Raw genomic sequence first — 12,456 nt, forward strand, 5'->3', positions numbered from 1 at the left:
TAATAATAATAATGGATAATAATAATAATAATAAGTGACCTCTTAATTATAAGTACCTCGCATTATGGCTCTTATGAATATTAAAAATGAATTGGTTGTCAGGACGAATAAATGGAGGTTATGGTAGGGTTAAGTTTTGTTTAGTACCGTGATTGCTTTTAGATGTGGTCATATATTGTAATATGGCAGGAATTTTGTTTTTCATGATAATAATAATAATAATAATAATAATAATAATAATAATAATAATAATAATAATAATAATAATAATAATAATAATAATAATATTTCTTATGAAAAAAATGTAGGGTATCCCTTTTATCTTATCCAGTGTTGTTTTTCTTCTTCTGAAGAGGAGTATAGCAAACTTTATCTTTATCTATTTTTTTTCAACAGGACTAGATGAGGACTGGCGAAATGACATTTACAAGGAAATACGAGGAAGATGAAGAAGGCCCATTTGATTGATAAAAGGTTACGCTAACAAAGGTATGATTATCGTTTTTTAAAATGGTTATATATACATATTCACATATATACATATATATATATATATATATATATATGTATGTGTATATATATACATACATGCATATGTGTATATATATATATATATATATATATATATATATATATATATATATAAATATATATATATGTACATATATATATATATATATATATATATATATATATATATATATATATATATATATAAGAATTTATATCAGATATCAAACTATGTGGGTTTACTAATACGAAAAAAGAGTACCGAAATTCTTATCGAGAAATTAGGTTTAGTAGACAGCGAAATATTACAAGAAAAAAAAAAATCTGTTATATATACATTTTAATGCAGAACTTCTTCGTGTCAGCGAACTAAAACTAACTAATAGCACAATAAAAGAGAATAGCAGCATTAGCGTGCAGAAAATGTGGTAGTAGTAGAAAGTAGTGATAATATCAGTAGCAATGGTAGTAGCAGTTCATCCAGGGTGGAAATTAAAATTTGAGCGAAAAAAATTAAAAACATTTGTCTAGATAACTCTATAAGCATGTAGTGGCCATACTGCCATTAGATAATAGTACTGTCTGTCTATCATCGATCCATCTATCTGTCTGCCTATATATATATATATATATATATATATATATATATATATATATTATAATATATATATACTATATATATATATATATGATATATATATATATATACTCGTATATATATATATATATATATATATATATATAGTATATATATATATATATATATATATATATATATATACTCGTATATATATATATATATATATATATATATATATATATATATATATATATATATATATACAAAGAGAGAGAGAGAGAGAGAGAGAGAGAGAGAGAGAGAGAGAGAGAGAAAGGAAAATGAGTAATCAAGGAAAAATGCAATTAAAAAGAAAAACTGTCAACCTCTCGGTTTTATATTTCGTAATCAATAGCAGCACAGTAACATCATGAGCGGAAAATAGCTGTAGAAGTGTTAATAGCAGCATTATTATAGCTTGTAGAGAATGGCAGGAATAACTAACTATTAAAAGATGAGTGATCGAGCACCAATGAAAATAAAAAACGTAACAAAAAATAATAGAAAAAAATAATGAGAATAAAAAAGTAAAAAATGAAAAAAATAAAAAAAAGTTAATACTGTACTACTATCAATAATGGCAGAACTAGAAAAAGTAGTAACTGCAATTGTAATAGTGATAGTAACTGATCAATCAAGTGGAAACGAATGTAGAAAACAAAAATAAAAAAACCACCCTACTACGAAAACGTTGTCAGAAAAATCCATATCTTGAAGACGAGTGGCAGCAACACTCGTTTCTTTTATTTCGTCGCTGAAATAGGTCTCGCATGGGTCCATGCGCGCGTTCAAGCGCGCCCGAAACTGCCTGGTTGGCCCGGGCAATTAGAAGTTATAACTATGCCGAGGGCTTTTTCGTCTGCGTCCTATGACTGCATGATATTCGCTTTTAATAATTCGTCCAAATTATACGTGTAGTACTATTCAGCCTTTATTTAAGTAAAAAGAGTATTAGGTTATTTAATTAATGGGTATTATTTCTTGTGGGTCATTTGCTTTGAAATTCTTCGTATGGCTCTTTGTTCCCTTCATCTTTTTCCAAAAGGGTTCACCTTCGATGTATTTGTTTCCACCTTATATTAATTTTTGTGGTTTTTATATGGCCTGGGTTGGATGAGGATATAGTGTTACCCATTTCATTGGCTTGTAGTAGTAAGATATATATAAATGTATATACAGTATATGTATACATGTATTTATATGCGTGCGTGTGTTTATATATATGCGTATGCACATGTATATACATATGTAAACATATATATATATATATAATATATATATATATATATATATATATATATATAATTTTTTAAACAACTAGTCAAATTATAAATCAGTCCAAAGAAAGTTTTGTGAATGTTGCTGATTTGCAAGTCTTCGATTAAAAGCTTGCTTTTGGTGACCTAAGTCAACGTAACCTTATGAATGAAATAACTTTTAAATTTTGTTTTGCTTAGAATTAGATTTTGCCTTGTGTTTGCAGTTTAAATTTAGATATCTAAATTAAAGTCAATAAGACTGAATTTAGCTGCAAATATATAACTTGAATTCAGTGGTACACATACAACTTAAAAGCTGTTTTGCATATATAACTTTGAATGCGATTACGGATACTGAATACAGGTTAGCTTAAATTTAGTTGTACTTAAACATCTTGAATATAGATATATTGCTCACATCAGTTACATATGGACCTTTGAAATTCAGAAGCGTATAATAAACAAATATATTTGAAGATGTGTAATATAAATTGTGTTGTAAATATGCTTCTTATATTCACTTGTGTGGTTGAAGTAAAAATAAAATACGCGTAAGCAGAGACGACTTCGACTGACTTCATGAAGTTGTGAATGTTACATCGACTTTGCAAAGACTAATGTTGCTAATCAATATTGTAACACTAATGTTTACGAATGTTAATAGTGACGTCACTGTTGGAGTGAAGAAAAACAGAAATGTATCAGATGGGAAATATTGCAAGGGAGTATTTATAATATTTGTAATCTGGGAAACAATGTCCCTTCATGGATACTGATGTGTACAGGAAAAAAAGAAGACTTAAATTTATAAAGACATGCATGTCGTAAATCAGCCGTCAAAAGTAAAAGATATATATATCATCAGAGGACAATTTTCATTTTGGAAATATTTTTCTAAGCCTCTACATGTATTCAAATTCAATCACATAACATGCAATGACACAGTGATAAAGTAATGCAAACTATAACTAAGTTATTAAAATGAAAATGACTTCAAAGTATAAAAAAAATCATGGAAAATAAACTGCAAAAAAAAAAAAGAAATCAAACGAAAATGAAAACCTTAATGATGTCCCCAAAAAGGTCATCACGAAATGACATAAAAAGAACAAATGGGAAAAAATTGACTGTTAATTACCGTCTTGCTTTCTTCTCTTCCCCACGTCCATCCTGGTGGTCCTGGTGGCCCTGGGGGTCCTACGGGTCCCAGTGGCCCTGGGTTACCGTCCACTCCTGGTTCACCTTTAGGCCCTTGGAGTCCCTCGGGTCCTGGGGCGCCTAACTCCCCCCGGTCACCTTTTTCACCTCTGCGACCTGGGACGCCTCTTTCGCCTTGGGGGCCTGGGGTACCCTGCATGGCATTGAGGGTGTTGGGTGGGTTGGGGGGTGAGGAAGAGTTGATCAGAAAATTAGTTTTTAATATGATTTTTCTATATATGACTATATATCTATAGATAATAGTATATATAGCTATATATAATATATATATGTAGTATATGAATAATTATCACATCATCGTGATTCATATAATTTATTCGAGCTACAAATGTCCTGTAATCTTTGTCCGCTTGGCGGTGGTTCGAACCCGCGAGAGGACGAAATTATTATCAACTAAAAATTCCCATTCGTTTACATATAAGAAAATATATTAATTCCGAGGAAGAGCGAATTAGATATTAGAGGACATTTGTACCTCGAATAACATATATATTATATATATATATATATATATCTATATATATATTATATATAAGTAATCATTATATACATACATACATATTAATACATATCCACTTACTGAAAGCCCGGGTGAACCTGGGACACCATCCCTCCCAGTGGTACCAGGTGGTCCTCTAGGGATATGGGACCTGACGACTTTCACCAGCGCAGTCACGTTGCAGCCACAGTGGCCACCGGTGCCTCCGATTTCGTCCGCCCACTCCTCCTGTTATGCAGAAAGTAATGAGAAACTGCTTCAGTGAAAGTTGTTTAGAATTATATGTGTTGAAGAAGTAAGACAGCTATAATATTTAGAGAAGAATATACTTGTTTTGAAAAAATGTATATGGAATCGACATTGAGAAATGGTTTTAAAAATGACTTATCGGATACAATGCTGAGAATATTGTTTTTTTTTTAATCTGATAAAAACTAGTTTAAGAATAGTGAAGTTATGGATAAGCCATTTTTTTATGGGGGAGGGGGGAGTGGTTCAAGGGCTAAATATTTTTGTTGCTGTATCTTTTTCCTTTATGCTCATTGAGATTTAGTTAGCCTAATCTTGGCCGAGACTCTAGCCTTATTGCTCCTCAAGATGAATTTTGAAACTATTTTAGGCTCACAAGCCGTTAGAAAATTACCGGTGGGGGGCGGGGGTGTTTAGGGGCTGAATGTTTACTTTGTCTTTTTAGCTTTTCGTATATGCTAACTGAGATTTAGTTAGCCTAACCAAAAGGAAGAATTGTAGCGTACCGGATCCGCAAAATGAATTATGTGACTATTTGAGGCTCAGCAAACTTCAACAGACTGTTTTCAAGGCTGATAAATGACAATTTACTGAAGGTGAGAAACTGCTAATAATTGGTTTTATTTGAATCTTACAGTAAAGATACCCACACAACTATTTTTCATTGCTTCCTTCCTTAAAATAAATACCCCACCATATTTCAGGTTACTGGCGAGATTTTGATGTTATTTATAATTTATTTTTAGGATTAAATTCTCGTAAAATGATCATACGTTTTTCTGAACTTTATTTTTTATGCACATTCCCCAACACAAATGACAAAATTTCGGACTATTTAGCCTTGATGACAAAGTTTAGTTCACTATTTTTATATATTGTTATCCTGAAAACCGATTTAATATTAAAAACGGGAAGGAATAAATACATTTCAATATAATTATAGTTAAATTCTTGATAATGTTTATGATTTGAATTATTTAGAAAATGAGACTTACCTGATTTATGAACAATCCTGAGGTCTGAAAAACAGAAGGAATTTCGACATTAGACAAACTGTCGCTCACAAACATTCAGGCTACATAAGGGAGTAGTGCAGTCAGTACACCTCACGTGGTGCACTGCAGTCATTATTTAAGATTTCTTACAGCGTACCTTCGACCCCTAGCTACAAACCCTTCCATACCTTTTACTGAAACTCCGTTCACATTCTTTTCTTTCATCTTCCTTTCCACCTTCTCCTAACAATTGTTTCATACTAGAACTGCGAGGTTTTCCTCCCGTTACATCTTAAAACCCCTTATTCTCAATGTCCTGTTTAGGGCCGAATGACTTCGTAAGTCCCAGCACTTGGACTGTGGCCAAAATTTTAAATTCCATTTCGGACAAAAAGCTGATAACTCTTCATTAAATATTCATACAGGAACACTTAATACTACGGTCACACCAAAGCTGAATATGTAGAAGTATTGGTCTCGCACTTTTCCAGAATATTAGTAAAATTTATCATTTTCCAGTTAATAGTAACTTGGTTAGCTAGAATATTCAATTTCATTCAAGTCATACTTTTCCAGTGGGAACAATACCCTCATACAACATTTGAATGAATTGTAGGAGTGACAAAAGTAACTGATAGAGTTAAATGTACAAAATCCTGACGGACCAAGGCAGCATTCTGTTGTCCTTAGGCAAATTTATCTAAACAGGCGACAACGACGAATTGAAACAGAAAGCAAGAAGTAAAAATCAGCTAACTGATAAATGATCAGGAGAATAATAACAGATTACAGAAAAAACAAAATATTAAAACCAATCGCGAAGAAGAGAAAAGAATTGATCGATTTGCCAAAAACCGGTGCGGCGGGTTCAGGCGAGTGGGAGTTCCAAACGGACGACTTAACATTCTTTTTTTTTCTTTTTTTTTTTTGACCGAATGGGGTCGTTCTCACCGCTTTGTTTGTGTGTTGGAATAAGTGTCAACAGACGACCCCATTCTGGGCTAAGAAGGCAGCCACATCCTTCTGCGAAGGTTATTTGTAGGGAGAGGTGTAAAATGGAAATGTATATATAATATACTGTATATATATATGTATACATATCATATATATATATATATATATATATATATATATATATATATGTATATATATATATATATATATAATATATATATATATATATATATCATATTAGATGTGTGTGTGTATATAATTCTTCTGTTGTCTCATAAGTTCAAATGTTATTTATTCCATGGCTATATCGTAGTGGTCGGTAAATTTCCAGCTTGGCTGCAGTGTTATCAAACAAAATTTAAGCGAACAAACATTACTCTCTTGGCCTCGGAGGGTAGGCATACGAAAATCCCTAAATTTTTTTATACATCTTGAGTTCGATTGTCGTTTGAAATGTATATGATACAGACATATTTTGTCCGCAAATTAATGTATTAACCTGGCACAAAGAAGAATAGACAAACGCAATTATCTGGCACGACGAGAAAAAAAAAATTCAAAGCAACTCCTGAATAAAAGTGTTACGTTGTTTTCATTTTAAGAACAGGAAAGATTAAAAAAAGACACTCTTAGACAAATTAGACCATACCACATATGTCTAACCCTACACTAGGATAAAACGTTTAAAAAACCTACTTTCTTTAAAATACAGAGAAATATTTCATTAGTTTGTCTTTCTTCTTTATTTATTTACTTATTTATTTGTCAAAGGTTTGGACAATTTAAAGAAAACAGGTACAATTATGTCTAAACCCAGAAAATGGGTAATGAAAAGCTGCTTCCTAAAAAAAACAGAAACATATTTTTCCACTTTTTTCTTTTAGTCTTTGTTTATTGATTTATCTATCCATTCAACTATTGGTTTATTTATTTATCTATATAATACGCCAACTCTAAGACCTCACGAGGGTACGTTAGACTTAAACGAGAGACGGAGAAGCGAAATGTTGCCAGCTTTGTGGTTGCTGATGGAATCCAAGACCAGTTTGACATCACTGAGAAGTTATACAGACGAATCGATGGAGATATCAAAGACTCCAGCCTTTGCTGGGCGAAAGAATTTAAAATGACACTTATTTCTACTCTGTCATTTTACGTCTTATGTTTATATCATAGACTTTTGTTTTATTTTCAGAGATTTCGGAAGCTTTTGCTGACTGAAAGACTTTAAAGAATACTAATTTCCACACTGTCATTTTATGTCTCGTAATTATATCATAGAATTTTGTTTTATTTTCAGAGATTTAGGAAGTCTTTGCTGGCTGAAGGACTTTACAATAACACTTATTTTCATTCTTTCATTTTACGTCTCGTGATTACATCATAAAATTTTGTTTTATTCTCGGATTTAGGAAGCCTTTGCTAGCTGAAAGACTAAAAAAAAAACCTATTTTCATTTTCTGAAAGATAGGATAGTACAAGTGAAAGAGATAAAAAAATAAAACACGAAAAAGAGATACAGAGGGAAAATGAAGAGCAGTAGATGAGGAACGATTGGGAGCTGACCCACTTGCTACTTTTGCTTACTCGGGGAGTAAGCCTACAAACTATTTTGTTGTTGTGGGGTTAGGAAAGGTCTATGGAAGAGCCTAAAAAGGTCTGAAAAGGTGTTTCGCATTGAGTTAAAAATACAGGAATTTTAAGACTGGATATTTATTATTTATTTATTAGAGTGAAAATGTAAAAAAGTAAATAATGTGCACGTTAAACAGTACAGAAAAATTATTTCTAACAAAATGCAGCCCATTTATTTTAATTTACGTTGGTGAAAAAAGGCTCTGTATGCCCATAGATTTTAACACCTTTTAATTTACGTTGAAAGTTCGGAAATTAATGTTTACAACTTATGCGTGAGGGGAAAATCTTGCTCACGTCTCGAGTAAGCTGCAATTTGGATCACGCCTTCCTTTACGTTCAGGTAGCTGCCCAGAATTTGATGGCCAAAATTGAGTAGGTTTCACAGTTGAACCAAATAGAGTTATATTTCTTTGAATAGTTGAATATGGTGACATTTATGGGCTGTGATATTTATTTCCAGTTAGCAAAATGAAGATACGTAAATGGTAGAATGTATAATAATAATAATAATAATAATAATAATAATAATAATAATAATAATAATAATAATAATAATAATGCATAAAACTCTCATTAATATCATGATTCACTAAAATGGTGAAGAAATCCTAAATGGTGTAGGTATATTATATATATATACATATATATATATATATATATATATATATATATATATATATATATATATATATATATATGTGTGTGTGTGTGTGTGTGTGTGTGTGTGTGTATGTACAATTAAACGAACACCATTGTGGATTTCTTCACCCATAATAATAATAATAATAATAATAATAATAATAATAATAATAATAATAATATTATTATTATTATTATTATTATTATTATTATTATTATTATTATTATTATTATTATTATTATTATTATTATTTATTGCTAATCAATCAACAATAAACACAAAAGGTAACAGAAAGGAAGTATAAATGAGTGTGCAAGAATGTTATTAACCAAAACTTTTATTAACAAAAACTATTATAACAATTCTAATTGTTTTACCTAAATTAATCTTTTCAGCTATATTATTAAACCCTTCCCTGTTTCCTGATGGCATCTAAAGACATGTCATGGAAAAAGATTGGAGTTGCCAAGGGCAGGGTTGGCATTCTCGGGTTGGGGGTTGGGGAGGTTTACCCAGTTGGGGGGGGGGGGGGGGAGGACCTTGTTCAGGGAGGAAGAGAGAGAGGATTAGGGAGGTGGGGTTGGGGCCGGGGGGTGATGTTGCCTTGCGGGATAAAGCTTGTGGGTGGGAGAGGGGTTTGGGTGGGGTGGGGTAGGGGATGTTTGTATCGCTGAGATGTTAAAAGTGTGTGAGAACCAGAACCAAAGGTTCCTTGAGAAAACTCGGATACAACTCAGATGTCAGGAGTCCTTCATCCACTCTCTCTCTCTCTCTCTCTCTCTCTCTCTACTTTTTCTTTTTCCCTCTTACGTATTATCCTTTCAACCTTCTCCTACACTTACCAAGCAGAAAGCTCATACGAACATGATTTATTTATATTTTTTGGTATAAGACACTGACCAAATAAGACTTGGAAACAAGATCCACTAATATTCCAAGATAAGAACAGGGAGAAAATACAATGAAAATGAAGAAAATAAGTCCTAAATGTAATCGATGAAAAGCTAAAAGGGAAATAATGTCTTCGAAAAATGAGAAGGGAACGAAATAGGAAGAAGTGGGGGAATCCATACCAGCTCTGTGTCTTGGACAATATCCACGACATGTGTTCGTAAGCCTAAGATTGATGCTGGAGGCGTCTCCCTTCTTATTATCTATATGTTTTTGTTTTAATCGATTTTTATCTTGTACTTCTTATTCATATTCTGGTAGACCGATACGAAGTTGAATGGAAAATGGAAAAGTATGTGCACATTTACATATATATATATATATATATAATATATATATATATATATATATATATATATATATATATATATATATATATATATATATATATATATATATATATATATATATTATATATATATATGCTACGCATGAATGCCCGCACCACAAGAATAATTACAGCAATCCTTCCTCCAGCACATTCTCCACGTTGTCTGCAAGAATAATAAACAAGGCAAAGGGAAGATGGAGAATTTGTTGCAGAAGCGATAGAATTTGCAACATCATTCTGCATATTTGGTCTTTAAAGATACTCTTGCCTTTTGTGTTGGTAAGACTGAGGAAAGAAAAGTAAAAAATGATTTTTAAGGGTATAAGGAAAATGGGATGAGTTAGTTTTAATGAAGAAATGAAAAAATGAGATTAGTTAGCTTTTAGAAAAGAGGAATTGATATTAGTTAGTTTTTAGGAATGAGAGAATGAGATTAATTAGTTATTTGAAATGAGAAAATGAGATTAGTTACTTTTTAGAGATGGAAAAATGAGATTAGTCAGTTCTTTGAAATAAGAAAATGAGATTACTTAATTTTTTGTAATGAAAAAATGAGATTAGTTAGTTTTTAGAAATGAAAAAAATCAGATCAGTTAACTTTTTGAAATGAGAAAATGAGATTAGTTAGTTTTTAGAGATAAAAAAATGAGATTGGTCAGTTCTTTGAAATGAGAAAATGAGAATAGTTAGTTTTTTGAAATTAGAAATGAGATTAGTTTCCCATTTCTTTAGAAATAAAAGATTTATATTACTCTGTCATCCTTTGATAATTTAAAAATTCAAAGTTTTTTTTAATTGAAGAAAACTTGTGAGATTACTTTTTTCTTAAAATTAAAGAAAATGAGATTAATTCGTCGTCATTTTTATTAGATATTAAAGATGATATCACCTTTTACATTACCTAATAATTAATAAAAAAAAAGCGCAAGAATACTTTGCCTCTGATTACTTTTGATAATGTTACGTTAATTATCTTTGCTGAATAATGGGAAAATCTTTTATTCAGAAAAAAATCTATTTACTTATAAATGAAGTGAAATAGAAATGCGGTTTTATCACCATGATATTTATCATACTGACGGAATGCACGATTAAAATACTATCTTTATTAGAATTTAATTTATATTCTAATTAATTAATATTGAAATTAATTAATCGTTGTTTCTCACCTCGCTGTCAATATGCTGTTTCTCCTCCGTGCGTTCGTCTTCGTAAGTTCCTGAGGAAGAAAATTGTGACAGAATTAGAACAACATTGTTGTTTCTTTCCGGATGATAAGATTATCGAAGGGATTTTAAAAATCGAATATGCTCAAAATTCTAAATTTCAAAGTTCAAAGAACGCATGATTCCACTTTTATTCTTCATTTATCTCCTGATTTGCCGTCAGTCATTATTTGTTGTCCTTTTAGTTAGTCATTATTAATTACCTCATTCATTATCCGATGAATCATTTTCTTTAATTCCACTTTAATTCCAATTATTTACAGTTGGTCTATTTTTGGTCCAAATATCATGATTTATTTGAACGATTCAAAAATAGGCTAACTGAAAATCAGGAGAAAAAATAATGAGTAAACGTGGAATTAAAGAAAATGATCAATCGGAATTTATAATGACTAACTAAAATGACCAAAAATAATGACTGACTGAATATCAGGAGATAAATAATGAGTAAAGGTGGAATCAAAGATAACAATTGGAGAATAAAAAAGGTCAATAATTCAATTAACATGTTGAAGTATGTGATTTTTAAAGATTATTTGAAGCTTCATTTGAATTTTTGATAGAGCGATTTAACCTAAGCCAGACATTGTAATCAATTCTCAGTGAAGGGCTGAAATCCACGAAGGGAAAATATGAGGAAAAAGAAGATAAAAACGAATGTAAAATTAAAGGAAATTAAAAGAAGGCTTGAAATCCGCGAAGGAAAATTATTAATAAAGAGAGGATAAGAAAGAATGTGAAATAAAAAAAATAAAATATGGTTTTAAATTTTGAATGGTAAACATGAAAAAAGAGAGCTTAAGAAAGAAAGTAAAATTAAAAAAAGGTTGGAAACCCGTGAAGGGAAAATATGAAGAAAGAGAGGATAAGAAAGAAAGTGAAATAAAAAAAATAAAAGAAAGCTAGAAATCCATTAAGGGTAAACAAGAAGAAAGAGAGATTAAGAAAGAGAGTAGAATTATAAGAAGGCTTGAAATCCGTGAAGAGAAAGTAGAAAGAAAAAGGATTATAAGAAAGTGGAATCAAAATAAAGCCTTCAATCCGTGAAGGGTAAAGAAGATGAAAGTGATGTGAAGAAAGCAAGTAAAAGTAAAATAAGTCTTGAAATCCACGAAGGCTAAACATGAAGAAAGAAAAGATAAGAAAGTGAAAGTAAAAGTGAAAGTAAAAGAAACTACTTACGCCAATCGATGCCGTTGTCGTAGAAAGTTTCGGGTGATCCACCGTTGAGCTGAAAAGAAAATATAAAATGTAAAAAAATCTGTAGTTTTTTTTAAAGATGTTGTAAAAAAGAATGTATTTGTTCTGTAATAGTGTGTAATAACCTGTAATCTGTAATGACTTAATCATATATACATATACACACA

The 12,456-nt window shown here is 30.8% G+C and overlaps 1 protein-coding gene across 2 annotated transcripts in view; it reads right to left on the bottom strand.

Moving 5' to 3' along the window:
• The window catches only part of LOC135225635 (collagen alpha-1(XVIII) chain-like), an 82,309-nt gene that overhangs the window by 24,633 nt on the left and 45,220 nt on the right, over nt 1–12,456 (bottom strand). For both annotated transcript variants that reach the window (XM_064264958.1, XM_064264957.1), the window contains exons 2-6: nt 12,272–12,320; nt 11,033–11,082; nt 5,350–5,373; nt 4,187–4,333; nt 3,527–3,739 (exon numbers count right to left, since the gene is read on the bottom strand). In XM_064264958.1, the coding sequence (XP_064121028.1) occupies nt 3,527–3,739; nt 4,187–4,333; nt 5,350–5,373; nt 11,033–11,082; nt 12,272–12,320 (483 nt within the window). The remainder of the gene's footprint in view (nt 1–3,526; nt 3,740–4,186; nt 4,334–5,349; nt 5,374–11,032; nt 11,083–12,271; nt 12,321–12,456) is intronic.

This window comes from Macrobrachium nipponense, chromosome 13 (assembly GCF_015104395.2).
Source record: "Macrobrachium nipponense isolate FS-2020 chromosome 13, ASM1510439v2, whole genome shotgun sequence".
Classification (NCBI taxonomy): domain Eukaryota; kingdom Metazoa; phylum Arthropoda; class Malacostraca; order Decapoda; family Palaemonidae; genus Macrobrachium; species Macrobrachium nipponense.